Raw genomic sequence first — 20,284 nt, forward strand, 5'->3', positions numbered from 1 at the left:
CAACCCAAACATCCCTGATCCATCGAGGCATGTACACAAGCCATCAGTAGCTGATCATTTAAGTCCTGTAAGGCCCTTTTCACACGGGCTTTCCGATCAGGTCCGCCTGTCAGTTTTTCAGGTGGATCTGATCAGATCAGGCACGTACAGTCAGGGGAGGCAGAGCCTCACCTATCATGAACATTGAACATAAACAACGATCAAGCTTCAAGGATAGGTAGGTAGCCGAAGTCCTGCCCCACCACTGGTCAAAAGTTGGGGTGCCTAGCACTAATGATTCTGAAGATACGGGGCTCCTCGGACAGCATGTAAGAAGCTGCATACAGCGCGGCCAGTTTAAATACAAGCTGGGAAACGCTGTTTGCAGCAGACTGAGAGGATGAGCTCACAGTGCCTCTGACTTCTTATCAAAGGCACTGAGCTCAATGGACAGCTTGGGGCCTTGGACCAATGGTAAAGCACTTTTGTTCCAAGCTGTCCAATAAAAATGATGCAGTGCAGGCTGTCCTCTCACTGCAGTGCCATAGAAGGTGGCATGTGTCTAAAAGACAAATGCTCCCTTCCTGCCCAGCCCTATTAAAGTGATTGTAAAGTCTAGTTATTTTTCCTATAAAAATAACAAACATGTTATTCTTACCTCCTCTGTTGCAGTGGATTTGCACAGGGCACCCTGGATCCTCCTCTTCTTGGGCCCCTCCTCTGTAATCCTGGCCCCTCCCTCCTGTTCAGTGCCCCCACAGCAAGCAGCTTGCTATGGGGACACCTGAGCTGAGTCACAGCTTCCGGAGTCCATTCAGACATGGAGCCCTGACCTAACCCTGCCCCCTCTCTATCCCGATTGGCTAGCTGACTTTGGCAGCAGCGGCAGCCAATGGCGCCGCTGCTGTGTCTCAGCCAATAAGGAGGGAGAATCTCAGACGGCTGAGACATTTGTGGACATTGCTGGACAGAGGGATCTCAAGGTAACTGTTAGGGGGGCTGCTGCACACAGAAGACTTTTTATGCTAATGTATAGAATGCATTAAGATAAAAAAACCTTCTGTCTTTACAACTCCTTTAACTACAAGGAAATAACATTTATGGGTATAAGGTTTACCCATAATCCCATGTTTTTCTCAGACAGGTAAGAGGGAGAATCTGCTGCTGCTGAAAAGGTACTTTTTTATTCAAGCAAAATAATATATTATTATGCTATATGTTATAACATAATCATTTATTATTTATCTATTTACTGTGAAATTACTGATTTTAAGTTATAACTTCAAATTCAGTAATTTGTCCGTTAAGCCATCTGCTTGAGTTCAGTTTTTAAAAATATAGTCAATTACCTGAACCACTTGCCACCAGTACATATACTGCGGCAGGTCGGTTCTGTCCAGCGAAACGACATAACTGTACGTTGCTTCGTGGGACCACGAGTTATCACGGCACACCGCGGTCCCTGTGTTCATTCCACAAGTCCATCCCCCACACAGTTAGAAAGCATCCCCTAGGGACACATTTAACCCTTTGATCGCCCCTGGTGTTAACCCATTCCCTTCCAGTGTCATCAATAAAGTGCATATTTTTAGCACTGATTACTGTAGCAATGCCACTGGTGCCCCCAAAAGTGTCAGTTAGGTGCCCGATCTGTCCGCCGCAATGTCGCAGTCCTGCTAAAAATCACAGATCGACGCCATTACTATTAAAAAAAATTAAACAAACAAAAAAAAAGACATAAATCTTTCCCCTAGTTTGTAGACGCGATAACTTTTGCGCAAACCAAATATACACAAATTGGTATTTTTTTTACTAAAAATATGTGGCAGAATACAAATTGGCCTAAAATAAAGAAAAAATTAGATTTTAAAATGTTTTTTTTTTATTGGGAATGTTATATAGTAGAAAGTAAAAATTATTGTTTTTTTTTAGAATTGTCGCTCTTTTTTTTGTTTATAGCACAAAAAAAAAAAAAAAAATGCACAGGTGATCAAATACCATCAAAAGAAAGCTCTATTTGTGGGAAAAAAAATCAATTTCATTTGGGTACAGCGTCGCACAACCGCACAATTGTCAGTTAAAGTAACACAGTGCCGAATCGCAAAAAATGGCCTGGTCATTAAGGGGGAATTTATATATTTTTTAGCAGACACCCTAGGGAATAAAATAGTGGTCGTTATAACTTTTTATGTTACACTTTCTTTTGTTGAAAAAACTGTTTCATGAATAAAAATAAAAACACTAAAGTTAGCCTGATTTTTTGTATAAAGTGATAGATGATGTTACGCTGAGTAAAATGATACCTAACCTGTCACGCTTTAAAATTGCACACACTTTTGGAATGGCGCCAAACTTCAATACCTAAAAATCTCCATAGGCGACGCTTTGAAAATTTTTACAGGTTACATTTTTAGAGTTACAGGAGGTCTAGTGCTAGAATTATTGCTCTCACTCTAACGTTTGCGGCGATACCTCACATGTGTGGTTTGAACGCTGTTTACATATATTAAAACAAGTCCTTATGTTGGTTAACCACTTGCCTACAGGGCACTTTCACCCCCTTCCTGTCCAGGCCAATTTTCAGCTTTCAGCGCTCTCACGCTTTGAATGACAATTGCGCGGTCATGCTACACTATACCCATATTAAATTTTTATAATTTTTTTTCACACAAATAGAGCTTTGTATGGTATTTGGTGGTATTTAAATCACCTCTGGGTTTTTTATTTCTTACAAAAAAAAAAAGAAAAAAGTTTTTCTTATTTTCTGCGAGAAAATTTTGAAAATAAATACATTTTTCTCCTTCACTGATGTGCGCTGATGAGGCGGCACTGATGGGCACTGATAGGCTGCACTTATGGGCACTGATAGGCTGCACTTATGGGCACTGATGAGGTGGCACCTGCACGGTTTAGGAGATATTTGCACTGCATGCAGCCGCTGACGCGAATGGCGCATGCGGGTCCGGCGGACCTTCAGAGTTCCTTGGCGGGAAGTGCCGGAAAATGACTCCCGTGCGCATGCTCAGTATTTCATAATGAGCTAGTATGCGATGCATACTAGCTCATTATGCCTTTGTCTTGCAGGGTTTTTTTTTTTAGTATACTACCTTTTGTTACCGTTTGTAAATATTTGTTAAACGAGTATAACTAGTAGAACTTGTAGAACTGCAATCGCCTACATAATGAGAATCAATTACGTAACTTGTGAATATGTAACCTGTGTGAATCTGGCTCTTATAATAGCCAGTACCTCACCAGCCACTGACCTCACCGCACGTCCCTGGATCAGATGCTCCATTCACCCCTATGGAGCAGCGGATGTCAGTATTGACATTTCCGCTGACACCCGCTGCTATCCGACCTGATCCTGTCCGTGAAATCCAGACGGATGGTAACCATTTTTTTCCATCTGTCTAGAGGATCAGAACGGATAGGATAAAAACGGACAGGCAGTCCGTTTTCATCTGATCACCCCATAGAGGGGAGCGGGGCTCTGACAGGTCCGTCTCTGCACAGTGAGCGGAGAGGGACCAGTCATCCGCCTGCTCAGCGGTGATCAGCGGATCGATCCCCGCTAAGCAAAGCTTAAGTCTTATGAGATTTAGTGATGTGACTACAGTGCTGCTGGTTGAACCCCTCCTCTTAGTTCTTGAATATTACCCCTCTGGGTATCAAAGAGGCAGTTCTGACATGAGTTATCAAACCCTGCTTCCCTTCCAAGATGGCCACCTTCACACAGAAACAAAGTGAAAAAAGAAAGCAAGGTAAAGCCCCGTACACACGTACCGAATGTCGGCCGTAAATATTCGGCCGCCGAACGATCGGACGATTGTCGGCTTGTTAGTATGATGCTTCCGACAACCGACAGCGAATTTTCGGCTGAACAGAATCTGGCGTGCAGACTTTAAAATTTTTGTTGGCCGTCACCAGAACGGCCGATTGTTCGCCAGTCAGTACAGAATTTGACCGACAAACAGCAGATTAGCAAAACTGGGCATGCTCAGAAAATAAAAAACACAAGGAAAGTTAACCATCACATGACATCACTTCTGCAGTCGGCTGTTGTTGGCCGACAAAATTCGTGTGCAGTCTTTAGCACTTTTCAGCCGACAGGACAGCACCGGACAAAAGACGGCCGATCGTTCGGCCGACATTCGGTACGTGTGTACGGGGCTTTAGTCACAATTTGGAAAAGATCAGCTACAGGGAGCCAACAGAGCTACCACAGTGGTTCCCGGGCTCTCCTGTTACTACTGGGAGCACAGATCCACAGTAAAATGCCCAAACATTTTGTGAGGAACATCGAGGAATATCTGTCCCCAAACTCCTCTGCAATGAGTGAACCTGGAAGTGATGTGTATTAGGTGACTTTAAGCTTCAGAGCTGTCATTCCACAGCTACTGTAGGGTCTTGATAGTTTCATTGTGATAGCAATAAAAATAAATACAAAAATATATAAAATGTTTACAATAAATTGCAATAAAATAAATAAAATACATGCATGTGCAAATGTGCACATCTGTAAACAGCAATTGGGCCGCACAAGTGGGGTATTGCTATGAATACCAGAGTGAGAGCAATAATTCATTGTTAAAGCGGAGTTCCACCCTGGATTTTTATTTTTTTTTAATACCCCCGGGACAGTCAGGGCTAGTACATTCCACAATGGCTAGCCTCTGATCTGTCCCGGGTTGCACTTACCTGTTAGGACAAATACTTACCTTGAAAACGTCTTGTCCAGCGCTGCCATCTCAGATGTGGGCAGCTTGAAGCCAGCGAGATCCCCTTCGGCGTCTTCTTCCACCTTCTTTGGTCCCACGATGCTCTGCGCCGGCCCCGACGTCACTTCTGGGTCGCGCGCGTCATCCCTCTACAGCTTCTGGGCATGCCCAGAAGCTGTTTAGAAGGGGATGACGCGCGCGACCAGGAACTGACGTCGGGGCCGGTGCAGGCGCAATGATTCCTGGGAGCTATGACGTTCAGCTCCCAGGAATCATTGCAGAGCCAGGAAGTGACGACGGGCCGCGGCCGAGGAAGGAGGAAGAAGGAAGTAAGGTAAGTATTTTTTCTTCGCTACGAGGTAAGTAAAAAAAAAAAAAAATATGCGATTATCCATTTCTTTTTCAGGTGACCCAGAGCGAGAAGATGGAGGTAAGTATTAAATTAGGGTGGAACTCCACTTTAACTCTAAACTGACAACCTGCAAAAAGGCTTTTAAAAAGTGTCGCGTATGGACACGTTCAGGTACTGTAGTTTGCTATTTACAGGCGCACATAATTTTAAAGCTTGATATGTTTGGTAGCTATTGACTTGAGGCAACCCCATCTTTTCTATTCTACCAAAAAATGGGTATTATGTGTATGTATGTACAAGAATTCATTTTTTCCTAAAAATATGTTTAATAAACAGTTGTGCTTGTATCGTGCAACACAAAAACTGCCACCTTTTATTCTACAGGGCCTTTGCTTTCCAAAAATATATATAATGTTTTATAAAGTCATTTTCTATTAAGAAAATGCAGATTTTAACATGTGATAACAACTAATGCACCACTATGCAGCACCTGTTTGTTATCTGTACATGGTGTTGAGGAACAAGAAGGTGGATTTGATTAGGAAAGTGGACTGAGTGAACCCATTATTGGTTGGATTAAGCAGCTAGTAATACGTGATACAAAACAAAGGTTTGCTGCTAACCAATGTTTGGTGAGTAGCTAGTGTTTGTGGTGGAAGAGATTACAACGTGGACACGCAGCTTGGAGGAGAGATTTCTTTTGGAACACAAGCACTTTTTCTTGGATGAACTTTGTTTGCATATGGATTTTGTTGCACCTGAGCTCCTTTAACTACATGGGACATTTGCACATTGTTTTTCTTTTTTTTGGAACACTTTACGATTTGGACTATTTATGTTTATTTGTATTTTGCACAAATTTGAGGAAGTTACACTAGGGTTGATTTACTAAGGGCTCTTTCACACTGTCCGTCCGTTGGACGGACTCCGTTTATCTCAGCGGGGGATCGATCTGCCGATCCCCTGCTGAGCAGGAGGATGACAGCTGTTCACCGCACTGTGTGCGGAGACCCAGCTGTCAGTTCCCCATACATCTCTATGGGGGAAATTGGATGGGAACGGACCGTCGGTCCATTCTCATCTGATCCCATCCGATTCGATGGACGGATGGAAAATAGGGTTTCCATCCGCCCAGATTTGACGGATCGGATGTCAGCAGACATGTCTCCGCTGACATCCGATGCCCCATAGAGATGCATGGGGGGACCGTTCAGATCCGCCAAAAAAACTGACAGGCGGATCTGAATGGTCCGCCTGTGTGAAAGAGCCCTAAAACTGAAGAGTGCAAAATGCGATGCAGCTGTGCATAGAAACCAATCAGCTTCCAGGTTTTTTTTTGTCAAAGCTTAATTGAACAAGATGAAGTTAGAAACTGATTGGCTACCATGCACAGTGCACAACTGCACCAGATTTTGCACTCTCCAGTTTTAGTAAATCAACTCCTGTGTATTACATTGTTGGATATTGCTAAAAGGGGACAGTGCAGTCACCATTTATAGGTTAGATTGTAACGTGTGTGAAAAAATAAAAAAATGCTCCGGTAGAAAAGTATTTAAACATTACAAAAACAAAGATGGAGAATAATGTCTATACTTACACAGCAGCATACAGTCCCCCTACAGCAGAATGGATGAATCCTCTGACTATTGTGTGCAATATAAAAGACAGGATCTGTAAAAAAACAAACAGAATTTAGACATGCTCCACTGCTGTGTCTGAAATTTGTTTGGATGAATGAGCAGCATAATCAGCACACACAAAAGAACTTCCCTAGAGACTTCCTTTACCTGTAAAGGCAGGTTCGGAATAAGACATGTGAACCCAAAACCCACTAGCAGCACGTTGGTAAATGCAAAGGCCCTGGTCGCATTTGTGATTTTCTGAATTTGGCGATCACGCTTTTTCTTTTTCTTTCCATCCCTGTGAAGAAAGCAAACAAAAACATGAGAAAAAAATGGTGGATATAACTTCAATTAATAACTATTTTATGTGTACCTGTACCTTATAGTGCAGTGCACATATGAACGTACCATAAAGACTAAAATGGATCTTCTGCAGCAGCACATTACTGTTTAGTATAACGCAAGTGTAAAATGAGCCTTTGTGTACCTTTAGGGCTCTTTCTCACGGTCCGCCTCCATAGGCGGATCCGTGCTGCTCAGCGGTGGGATCGATACACAGATCCCCGCTGAGCAGGAAGGTGACAGCTCCCTCTTCGCTCTGTGCACAGAGAGGGAGGTGTCAGAGCTCCATTCATCTCTATGGGGGAATCGGATGAGAGTGGACCGCCTGTCCGCTCTCATCCGATCCGATCCCCTGGATGGACGGAAGGAAAATAGGGTTTCCATCTGTCCGGATTTCACGGACAGGATCGGATGCGGATGGCAGCGGGTGTCAGCGGACATGTCTCCGCTGACATTCGCTGCCCCATAGGGATGCATGGAGCATCCGATCAGATCTGCATAAAAAACTGACAGGCAGATCTGATCGGAGCGCTCGTGTGAAAGAGCCCTTACCGTAGTTGCAGAGTAATAAAAACATGCTCAGGCCCTCCCTTTACTTCCTCCTACCCCTCACTGTTCACTCAATGTGATGGGCATCCATGACACAGGAGATTGTGGGTAGAGTTCCAGTTTTGGAGCTGGAGTAAACGTTTGCAGATGGAACTTCCTCATATGTCCATTGGGCTTCCCATACGTTTTGGATAGTGATGGGCTCGGGCGTGTTTGGATCGAGCCTGCCAGATAGGCATCACTGCACACCGCCAATCATAGGCAGTGAGGCATTTCCCGACCGGCAGCTGCACATACACACGCTGCCTATGATTGGCTTTGTGCAGTGCCGGCTTCCAGTCTGGCTCAATCAAAACATGCCTGAGCTCATCACTAGTTCTGGAAGATTACACATGGTACGTGCAGGTGGCCTCTGGTTGTTTGAATTCAACTCCTGCTGTCAGTTTTACTATAAGTTTGTTGTAACATTATAAAGTGTGTGCAGCCTAAATGTCACTTAGAGGAGCAAACATACTGATTAGCATCCTTCTCGTCAACATCATCATTTCCATCGTCGCATTCCTTGAGCTTCCAATCCATGATATATCCAATCACAGGGGCTGTCATTAGGCAGAGCAGCTGTAGAACTCCAAAGATGGATGTATACAGACCGACTGTAGAGAAAAAAACCAATTCATTTTACTATAAGGCTTCTGAAACCAAGTGAACATTTAACAGCTAGTTGGTTGAGAGACATGGATGGTTATGGAAATGCCATCTTTTTAAATGAAAGAGAAAAGGAGAAAAATAATTTCTTGCATTTTGTGTGGGTGGAGACATATACATGTATACAGTATGAAATGGGTCATATTTATAATAAAAGGTTAATAAAAAATAGTAAATGTGACACAAAACATAATTACGCTTTTAAGCAATAACTATAACTGTGCTATAAGTAGATCCAATCAGTCAAATCAGAAAAATGATGAATCATTTGCAGCAGCACAAGAATGGGCACATATATTTTGCACTTTCTATCATGATAAGGCTCAGTAAACCCGCACCCCCTGTTGTATTCTCTGTAATAAAAAATGAATTTAAAATCTGACAGGAAGAGAGGAAATCTCTCACTGTGGCCACAGCAGGTATACAGGCATAGGAACTCAAGCGTAAAGATCTCATCAGTTGAGTTCCCAAGAACATAAGAAAATTGTCTTATGGTTTAACTCTCCAGATGCCAAGAACTAAAATATCAGTTTTGGGTGGGCTGACCCTTTAAAAAAGCTAATAAGCCTGACTGCAAAAGGCAATGCCATTTTACTGGGTCTGCGGACAGGAAGTTTAAGATTCTTTTACAATGGCATTTGTAAAATGAGTCTGTTGGTAGCTCATGTTTTTAAGTAACTACTGTATATGTATTAATCCTTTAAACATGGGAACACTGATTGTGTGACAGCACAGATCTTGCGGCTGGTTTTCACTTCTTCCCAAAGCTTACCCGTGTGCATCACTTTGTGACGAAAGCAAGGCAGCATGTGACAGCAAAGAGAACAATACAAGAAAGAGATGTGTTAGCACAGACTTCAGCAACTAACTTTAACATACATACAGAAACTATGTTACACAAGGAATGACCTAAATCGAGAAATAAAAACTGGATCCAGCCTGAATTAGTGGAACCCACTACATTACAGACACAGGTCTTGAGCTTGAGGATTACATCTGTGCTGAATCAGCGGCTAGGGCAGGGAAAGGGAAGTGAAAACGACAGAAATGTCCAATATCAGCAATAATGACATCTGGGAATGAGTTGATATTGCACAAACAGAGCAAAATCCCCATTATGTAGACATGTATTCATATATGCAAGTATTATCTGTTCCAATTGTGCCCCTAGGTGAACCCTCTCTAGTTACCTGCTGTGTAAGATCTCAATATACACCCACATAGGTGCTCTTACTTGATGCTTGACAATACTGTTAAGGCCCCTTTCACACATGCGGACCGTTCAGATCCGCCTGTCAGTTTTTTAGGCGGATATGAACGGATGCCCCATGCATCTCTATGGGGCAGCGGATGTCAGAGGAGATATGTCCGCTGACATCCGATCCGATTTTGTCCATCAAATCCGGACGGATGGAAACCCTATTTTCCATCCGTCTGGCGGATCGGATGGGATGAGAACGGAAAGGCAGTCCGTTCTCATCTGATTCCCCCATAGAGGACAGCGGGGACCCGACAGCTCTGTCTCTGCACACAGCGTGGAGACAGAGCTGACATCCGCCTGCTCAGCGGGGGATCGGCGGATCGATCCCCGGCTGAGAAAAACGGAGCGGACAGTGTGAAAGGGGCCTAAGTCTTTTTTCCCCGAAACGCTATTAGGTCATTTTATGTAGTCAGGTATACTTCAAATATAACTTATATTGTGTCACAAAGACTTGGGGGAGCAGGAGCCATACAGCCTACTCGCCTACTGTACAGTTTTGCATTGTCTTCTTAAAATATATGTAAATACTCTAAATAGTAAGTATTGATTTAAAACGGATTATACTGCTTTAAAATAAAAAGCAGCACAGGTAAACTTTTTGTAGACAAGCAGAAGCAAAGGAACTTCAAAATTAGGAATTGTGCAATCCAAGCATAGTAAGTCAATAACGAAGAACAAAGGGCCTTTTTTAATATTAACCCCCTTCCAGCCCAGGCCAATTTTCCGCTTTCAGTGCTGCCGCATTTTGAATGAAAAGTGTGCGGTTGGCAACACTGTACCCATATGAAATATTAATCTTTTTTTTTTCACACACAAAGAGCTTTCTTTTGGTGGTATTTTTTTCACCACTGGGCTTTTTAAATTTTTTTGCAAAATAATACGAACAATATGGTTTTCTTTGTTATAAAAAGTTTGCAAACAATAAATGAATAAATTATAAATAATAAATAAATAATCTTTCTTCATAAATTTAGGCCAAAATGTTTACTGCTACATTTCTGTTGTGAAAATATTCTAAATCAGTTAATATTTGTTAGTCTGTAGGAAAGGTATAGAGTCCACAAACAATGGTATATATATATATATATATATATATATATATATATATACACACCAATACCAAAAATATACAATGAATGGCATGAATGGAAGCCATCCATTGTGTACAATTGTCATGTGATCTGCTGTGATTGGTCACAGCGATCACATGGTACTGACAGTGGGCCGGTGTTCCGTGAAAAAACCATACCCTCGTCACTTACGGTGCACCTACGGAGGGTATGGATGTCTCACAGTAGTGTGTGTAATGTTACACTTGCCGCCGTTACATTAAAACAGCTCCTCTGCAACATAAGTCATCTCCGCTCCTTCCCCTGTCACTTCCCTCATCTCGGCTAATAAATATAAAAGCGGATTACGGAGCCGAGATCGCCGTCACTTACATTTCATAAACCCACCGACGCTTTTATATTTATTAGCCGAGATGAGGGAAGTGTCAGGGATAGGAGAGGAGATGCCCCATGTTGCCGCCGAACTGTTTTAATGTAACCGCCGCAAGTATAACATTACACACACTCCGTAATAATTTCATTCCCTCCGAGCATGCGTAGTTGTGAACTTCTCTGCTGTGCAATGACATATCCGGGGCTCTGAGCATGCGCACTGCTGCGCCGCTCAGCTGTTTCAGACCGGATGTGACGAGGGTATGGAATTCTAACGAGGTATGGTTTTTTAACGTTACACCGGTACTCTGATTTGTCATCCACTGTGTCCGTGTTAAATATCAATTACTTGTTAAAACTCTTCAGCTTTTTCTCCAGTGCCTAAATCCTATTTATATACATTAACCATTCATTTATATTCATATAATTTGCTATTTATTATCCTATCCTGAATTATCCATAGCAACCTCACCTGAAGAAAACCTGACCTTTCAGGTGTTTGAAACTGTTGAAAGAATCCACTGTTTTGTATACTAGCATTTTGCTACAGCAGGCCACTGCAAACTTTGATAACAATTATCCTGGTTTATTGACATACATTGCACTACCAGTATGAGATATGCTCATGTATAGGAGGGGTGTGCATGTTTACGTACTGTAAAGACACCCCTGGCTCCTGGTTTATTGACATGCATTGCACTACCAGTATGACATATGCTCATGCATAGAAGGGGCGTGCATGTTTATGTACTGTAAAGACACCCCTGGCTCCTGGTTTATTGACATACATTGCACTTCCATATGAGATATGCTCATGCATAGAAGGGGCGTGCATGTTTACGCACTGTAAAGACACCCCTGTCTCCTGGTTTATTGACATACATTGCACTACCAGTATGAGATATGCTCATGCATAGAAGGGGCGTGCATGTTTACGTACTGTAAAGACACCCCTGGCTCCTGGTTTATTGACATACATTGCACTACCAGTATGACATATGCTCATACATAGGAGGGGTGTGTAAAGACACCCCTGTCTCCTGGTTTATTACAGTTAAAAACAACAGTGATCATCCATAAAAAAATCGATTTTGGATGATCAATCCTGCCCTCTATGTACGGTCGGCCATATCACAGAGAGCACATTCACATGCAACAGTTTTCCAATCGGATTGTAATCAGCCAGATCAGATGATCTTTTCGGTGACCTAAGATGAACTAATCATTATGTATATAAACAGTCATCTGTTTAACTATGTAATAAACATCCAGTGGTAACCTGAGTGTCTGTTTTCCTCCTGGCTTCATGTGTTCCTTCCCTTTCCCTGTATGTATTTTTGCCAGCCTGGAAGCCTGTCTCCTAACATGACTTTCAACTCATTGCTTCATCGTTCTTGATAGAGCAGGTTCAAACTGGATCGCCTTCATTGAACTTGTGCCACAAACAATTCTGCAGCTCGGGATGAGTGAGGTAAACAGCACATGAATCTGTCAGCGCCTAAAAATAGTTTCCAGGGGGGGGCGCTGCAGATTTAGATGTAAAATGCGGACTGGGCTTGCTCTGTCCTGAAAGCCATTGTATTACAAGAAAAGAGAAGGTTGCATACATTACATGAAGGATAGGCTGCTGGTGATAAGCCTCACCTTTACTGGCTGTACAAAATGTAATTGAACCTGTCATTAATATTGCTTCCTGTTCCAAACTGCTGGAGCTGTCATTTCTATCTAATTATAATGCTGCAAAATTTGACGTGAATAAAAGGCCAAGATCAGGACACAGAGCTGCATTCTGCCAATGTTTTTTTGATGAAACATTTCATTGACTCTTACGCAATAAGACAAAACAAACCAAAACACCCAGAACAACCTGATCAGATGAGATGATCTTTATACTCAGGTGTGTTTTGTCTATAGTCACTAAAGGGCACCTTGTCATAGAAAACTTGTCTAATAACAAGTCAGCTGACATGGGAGGAAAGACCTAGCTACTTAGAACATGCGGGAGACCAAACAAGGTCTTTTTGACAAAAAAAAACAAAAAAAAAACTGAGAATTGTGCTGTAACCGCAAAGATTCAAGCTGTTTGCAGTGAACTAATGCACCAATCACTTTGAAACTTACGGTAGTCCTGTGTAGCACTACTCCCAGGGAGCAGCTTGAAGCGGGTTCCCCTGGGTTATCCATAGCAACAACTTAGCAATTCAAAGTACTTTAATTGTTTGGCTCAGTCAGAAAACAGTCCAGGGGATGTGTTTCTTTTTGTTGGTTTTATTTTAGAACTTGGATAGGAGAAGGGATGAGTGGGATACTCCAACTGGATGAACTATGCACAATTTTAGGACTTTTAGCTATGTTGAGTGCGGCAAGGCCGCTGCTTCACCTTGCCACTGTAGTGAAGTATTTGATAAGCAAACTGTATAGTAAATTACTCTTCAGGGCCCGGCTTGGCACCCCCTTTACTCCTACTCTTCAGGGTTCTACTTGGCACCCCCTTTACTCTTGCATACTATGTGAGGTGACCTTCTATCCTCTGACTTCTCTGGAGTGGTCCCCCTTCCTGGGCGGAGCCCTTGACAAGCCCCCTGGTACTCATGGACACTGTTTATCCCAGATGACTCTGCCAGCAGCTCCACCGTCATCTTTCAAGGATTCTTCAGGCTCAGCTCCACACCTGGCTCACCAGGCCGACTGCATGTGACCACCTTCCTTAGACAGCAGGAAAGACAGCCGTCACCCTCCTCCTGGGACTCTGCTTCCCGCCAATGACGCCCTGTCACATTTGCCCTCAGGCTATGTCACGACCCTCCAACTTGTGTCTTAGAATAGCTGGGAGGTGAAGCCACCGTTAATCTACTTGTAATATCCAGCCCTCATTGTGTTTAGCTGATTAGTGGGCATGGATGAGGAGGGAGGGAGCGGGCTGTTATTTACCACAGTATATACTCCCACATGTGTGACTCTATAGTCACATGGGCTGCTTGGATGTGATAGGGAGGAAATGATCAGCTTTGAAACTTCCTGAAATCTGATCATGTGGAGAGTTGCCACCAAAGCTGCAAAATCCCTAGCTGAATGAACAGCATGTAATACACCATTTATTGTTTTTTTATGTGGGTTTAGTGACACTTTAATGAACTTCAAATCCCATCTTCCACCACGGCAGACAGCTTGTAGTTCTTAATGAACTATGAGAGTGCTGATGATCACCCTCATAGTTCATTGACACTTCCTGCAACTGAGTAACTGTCTGCTCATACGGAGGCACAGGAAGAGAGATGTCAACAGTGTCTGCAGGAGCCTGACATTGCACCTGCAATTCATTGATCACAGGTGCCATGATTTGCAGGCTGATGTGTAAAACAAAAAAAAAAAAATGTACATTTTATTGCCTGCAAAATCATGTGCATTTATTATTTTTTAAAGGTTAACTTAGCCTTTAATAGGGAAAATTAACAAAGGTTCCTGCACCAACTAGCATGAGTAGCATGTACCACATTACCAAAGCAGGAAAAACTCCTGCCAGCATATTGTAGAGTGGGACCTTGGTTCTCTGTGGGGGAAGCAGCAATGTCTTTGCAGCAGTCCAACACAGTCCCTGATCAGTTTGATCTACAACTCTCCAAATGAAGGGGAAAATGTAGACACGTGTTAGAGCTCTGCAGAGAGACTACTTCTTTCCCAAGGAAAGCAAGGATCAGCTGCTGGCAAAGGAAAGCCTTTTATACTCAGAGTGTGCCTTCTTTACAAAGAAAATGAACTGTAGGGCACTAAACACTTTTTTGTTTTGATGTACTCAGAAGACAATTAGCTCATTTATATTGAATTTTCAATTTGGATTTATGTGAAAGAGACACTTAAAGACAGCAGCATCTATCCTGAACTGGAATGTCCATTTTGGGTGAAGTTTCCAGGTGAATTAACACTACTATTTTGCCTTTTGTCATGCAAAAGTCTTTATGGTTAGCTAATATAAGGCACTCACCAGTCTCCAAGTTTCCATCTACCAGGAATTCCAGAATGTTGTTCATAGCTCCCATGTAGAAAATGAGACGGAGTTGGGTAACACACATGGTAATAAGGCTAAGGAGCAAGATAGGACTGAACACGCTCTTCATAAAGGATGGAGTTGCTAAAAGAATACGAGAAATACAATAAAAAAATGCACTGACTAACAAAACTTTCATGCTTATGGTATTAAACAATTCAACATCCTAAGTGTAGAGACCCATAATAACATTCCCGCTTTCAGTTGACACTTGCTGACTGCCTAACTGTAAATATAATATACATCATATTTTTTTACGTTAAATACCAGGGTTATCTCAGCAGCTAGATGCCATAACCCACTCGGGCGGTTAGGTTTCCGATAAAACTGGTCCCAGTGGCGGATTTGCCATGAGATCACTTTTATAGGCTGTGCCCTTGGAGGACATCTGACGTCACTTCTGCCTCTCTGGGATTTTTTTATTCCCTTAAAGGCAAAATGTCTGTTTTTTGCTTTCAAAGATAAATGAGAGATCTGGGGTCTTTTTGCGTTGCTTTAACCGAAAAAGTGTATGATATAAACTCCAAACCTTCTGCTTCATTTTTTAAGAAATGTTTTCTTAATGCGTATCTGCATTCCAGAGGCTGCAAAATATGAGAATGCACTAAACCAACCAGGGATGTGCTACTTTTTGCACACGCCAGATAAGCCAAATGAGTTCTATGTTTTATAAAGGTTCCTAATTAATTTACCTCTCATGAGCTGAGCATAAATGTGCAGAGCAGGAAATTATTGATTGAATCTTAGCAGGAAGGGAAGCTCAAATCATCCACAGATAATAATGCTGGCACTGAGACAGAACACATACTATTTTCCATATCGTTTACTGTGCACTAAGCTGTAAATGTTTAATGGCAACTGACGTTTCCTTAGAAAATCCATAATGTGCTAAAAATTGTAGCTACATTTCCCATGACACTCAATCTGATCTGTAGACCTTGGTTGTATTTTGAAGTGAGCATCAGCTAGTACACAGGAAGCTTGGCAAAGGGACTAGAAAAAAGCTCAGGTCTAATTAAAAAGGCAGATCTTATTTTAAAATGACAAGTAGGAATTGGTTAAAACTTCTATCAGTTTTATTTGTCAGCTGTCTCCTATTTAGGAGATTTCCCTTCACTTCCTGTTTTGTAGAACAGATCTTTTTTCAGAGAGAGAAACTAAAGCCTCATACACACGCAACGAATTTCCGCCGACCGGTCGTCCATCTTTTGTCCAGAGTGGTGTTTTGTTGGTTGGAATGTGCCTAGACTGCACACGAATTTTCCCGCACGACAAAAGTCATGTGTTGGATTGCTTTCTTTGTGTTCTTTCTTCTCTGAGCATGCCCAATCTTGCTCATAAGATTTTTCCCTGTCGAAATCTTTACTGACTGCATGAACATCGGACATGTTTTGATGGAGGACAAAATTTTTATAGCCTGCACACCAGATTTTTTTTGGCCGAAAAGTCGGAGTCGGTTGTCGGAAGCATCATACTAACAAGCCGAAAATCGGCAGATCGGTGGTCGGACGAAAATTCCCAGCCGAATTTCGACGCGTGTGCACGAGGCTTTAAGGCCCGTACACACGATAAGAAAATCTATAGGGAAAATTCGTCTGACGACCGATCTGCGGATTTTCGGATTGTTAGTATGGTGCTTTGGACAGCCGACTCCGACTTTTCAGCCGACAAAATCCTGATGGGCAGGCTATATAATTTTTGTCGTCCGTCAAAAAAACGTCCGATTTTCGTCTCATTAGTACAGATTTAGATGGAAAAAAAATCTTAAGAGCAAGACTAGGTATGCTCAGAGAAGAAAGAACACATACAAAGCAATCCAACACATGACATCACTTCTGAAGTAGAATTCTGTCGTACGGGAAAATTCGTATGAAAATAACCTCTTCACTTTCCACATCAGACTAGCATGCTACAAAAAATGGACGACAGATCGTTCGATAATCTGATCGTGTGTACGGGGCTTAAGGCTTGGTTCACACCTATATGTTTTTTAATGCTTTTTGCAGAAACGCACTACAGTCCATTTAACATGGTTTTCTCTGTGACATGTTCACATCTATGCTTTTTTTCAGCGTTTTTGGAAAGGGTCAGGAACTTTTGGTGGATTTTTGGTTCAATAGACTTCAATGGAAAAGCTTCCGAAAAGTATTTAGTGTAGTGTAGATTTTGCCTCAAATTTGTGTTTTTTAATCCATTCAACAACTCAACAACCAAAAAAAAAACATAAAAAATGTAAAATGCATAAAAAAAACCACAGGAAACTCTGGACGCATTATGTTCCCATTAGGGGCGTCTGGATGGGACAGATGGTCCTCTTCTCCTCTCAACTTAACCACTCCATTTTCTTCATTAGCCCCCGTTCACACTAAGGCGACCTGTGACCTCACAGGTCGCCTCCCATAGGGAAGCTGCGGACCCGTTCTAATAGGAGCGACACAAGTCGCTCCGACTTAGAAAAAGGGTCCGGAGCTTCTTTGGGGCGACCAGGAGGCGACCGCCATAGACTTCAATGTTATGAAGTCCGTGGTGGCCGCTCCGAGGTCGCGGCGCGCTGCTCGCACCGCGACCTCGGAGGTCGCGGTGCGAAGTAGCGTCGCCCCTATGTGAACGGGGGCTTATGCTCAAGACATTGTTGTTTAACAAATGTTATTCTTGTCTGACATGTTCACTTGATTGTTGTCAACAATTTTATACAGTACATTTTATGATTTGTTTTCTATAATGTTACTGCTTGTCCTATGTTAAAATGGATCAATAAAAATTTATTGAAAGAAAAAAACACAGGAAAATGGGAAAATGCGTCAAAAGCGAACAGTATAGGTGTGAAAAGTGTGACAGGTATCACCAGAACACGTGTCTTCAATAAAAGATTTCAACTATATTTCGTTTAGGTGACACCTCAAAATTTTGGATTTTCTCTTTCAGTCCCGGCGACATTGGTTTCAGGGCATATATTGTATAGAGGGTGAATTTCCCTAATGGGGACACAGCAATAAATCATGACTGGGGTTTTAACGCCTCACCACTCTTGCCAAGTAAAAAAGGTTGGGTTTAGCTACACTTTGATACAAACTCAGTTCTCATATGAGAGGTAGCTACACAAAGAAACAAATACCTAATTTCTTTACCTGACAGCTGGAAACAGGATACAATGAAAATCACTAATTATTTTTCTAATACTAGGGTAATGTTCAGGGGTCTTATTAGAAGTAAATGTTATGCAGAATTCAAAAACGACTCCAGCATTGGACAGCTGATTCCTTTTCAGCACAATCGTCTAATTCCAGACTGGGGACATACCTGCGTTGTCTGCTTGGCATTTCACCTCCAGATCCACAGTGGACAGACACAACTTATTGCCCTCCTGCAGTGCTGCCAGTTCTTTGGGGTTTTTCATGGAGCCTCCTACACTTAGTCGTCTCCCCACAGTGGTAACTTGCTTGTAAAACTGCTTTCCTGTAATCTTGTGGTCAAAGCCCAGCCAGCTGAACTTTATCTTCACACTGCAAACAATGGTAGCCATATAATCATTCATTTTCAAAAAGTTTTTATTTCATTTAAGTCAAACACATAACACGGCATAAAATCAAACAATCAGTTGGATGGAACCTCAAACCAGTAGAGGTCCGCAGTAACAGTGACAATCAGGTAACATACAATTGAGTCAACAGTGGAACATCTGTAGAAAACAAGCTATGCAGTATAGTAAAACCCAGCTAGATGCAAAGGTGTAAGGGCAAAGGGGACAAAGGGGTGCGACTGTCTCAAGATCTGGCCACATTCCCTGCATCATAAAACCCAAACTGTAGTAAGTGTAAAGAAAATGGGGGGGGGGGGGGGAGTCCCGCCACCATCCGTACCCCTCCTATGGGAACTCTGGGTATGCTAAGCTCCTGGCCAGGCTGAGGTCTCTGAGCACCAAAAAGGTTGCGAAACATCCGGAGACTTCCTACTGGGTCCAGCTGAGGGGGATTCCCAGACCGACACGCGGGCACCCCACCTTTCCATAGAGGCAGCTGAAGTGACCCTCAAGGTCCGTCCCTGAAGGTACAACCAGCGTTTGCAGATGGGAGGGGGTAATGGTGGCAGGCCAACCCAACTATATAGCCACCGGTCAGCGGCTGAGACGTCACAACACCAAGACACAACAAGGGGGGAAAAGAAAAAGTGGGGGTGGAAATAGAGCTAGTGTAGGAGATGAGGTTGCAAAAGTAGGCAGTCACGGGGGAGTCTAAAAGCGAGCAGGGAAAGAGAAAAATCCAGCATATAATCATTCAATGGAACTTTACTATAATAGCAGTATGTTGTTATAAATACAATGTTCTTACGTATAATCCATGTCTTCTGGTCCAGGAAAAGGCTCCAGAGGCCAGTTAAAGAAGCAGTTGAAGAAGACCAGCCCAGCACAGGCAGCCCAGACAATAAGAATAGTGATAAAACTTACATTTAGATCATAAATAACCTGCAAAGTAAACAGATAAACAACATTGTTTAAAAAAACAGAGCGGGTACACCAGAGGCCAGAATTTACTTGCTGACTGTTCTCCATCCCCTCCCCGCAGTCTTTTAGGAACATCACAGGTCCCAGAAGACTGCGGGACCACTCACAATCAGCAGCGTAGTGGGCACCTGGCTGTGCAGTCGCTTGCTGTCACAGCCAGGTGCCCATAGTTAAGATGCCAGTGCCGGGGTCCAAAGGCAGTAAATGGCGCCCCCTCAAGTGAGCACAGAGCTGGATCCTGGGACAGGTATGAGTTTGTTCATTTAAGTGGAAGTAAACCCTTTTTTTGAACTTGTACCTACAGATAAGCCTATTATTAAGGCTTGCAGCTGCAGTAAATATCTCCTAAACCTGCACGGTTTAGGAGATAATCACACTGCATGCAGTCAGTGATGTCACCGGTGCATGCGCTCTGAAGGGACGGCATACCCCCACCGTGGTCCGTGACTCCCACGTGCATACGTGGGAGTGACATCATCGTGAAGCGGCCAATCAGACAGCCAGAGGACACAAACCCAGAAAGGAAGACTGGGTGAAGATGGAGGGTGCCCCGTTGTGCGGTTTACTATGCTTTAAAAGTCAGCATGCAGTTTTTGTAGCTGCTGACTCTTAATATTAAGGGCCAGTTCACACCAAAGAAATGGGTTCCAGATGTTTTTTTGCAATTTGCATTTTTGACATATTTTTGGTGCATTTTTTCCACCTCCTTTTTCTTCAAGGCCTAAATTACACCTATGCATTTTCAGTTTTGCAAAACACATTACA

The 20,284-nt window shown here is 42.8% G+C and overlaps 1 protein-coding gene across 2 annotated transcripts in view; it reads right to left on the reverse strand.

The window, feature by feature from the left end:
• The window catches only part of SLC43A2 (solute carrier family 43 member 2), a 120,029-nt gene that overhangs the window by 4,853 nt on the left and 94,892 nt on the right, over positions 1 to 20,284 (reverse strand). For both annotated transcript variants that reach the window (XM_082245152.1, XM_082245151.1), the window contains exons 7-12: positions 19,347 to 19,480; positions 18,319 to 18,521; positions 14,956 to 15,102; positions 8,080 to 8,218; positions 6,840 to 6,972; positions 6,650 to 6,723 (exon numbers count right to left, since the gene is read on the reverse strand). In XM_082245152.1, coding sequence (XP_082101278.1) covers positions 6,650 to 6,723; positions 6,840 to 6,972; positions 8,080 to 8,218; positions 14,956 to 15,102; positions 18,319 to 18,521; positions 19,347 to 19,480 — 830 coding nt within the window. The remainder of the gene's footprint in view (positions 1 to 6,649; positions 6,724 to 6,839; positions 6,973 to 8,079; positions 8,219 to 14,955; positions 15,103 to 18,318; positions 18,522 to 19,346; positions 19,481 to 20,284) is intronic.

The sequence above is a fragment of the Pelophylax lessonae genome (genome assembly GCF_965119305.1).
Source record: "Pelophylax lessonae genome assembly, chromosome: 2".
Taxonomy (NCBI): domain Eukaryota; kingdom Metazoa; phylum Chordata; class Amphibia; order Anura; family Ranidae; genus Pelophylax; species Pelophylax lessonae.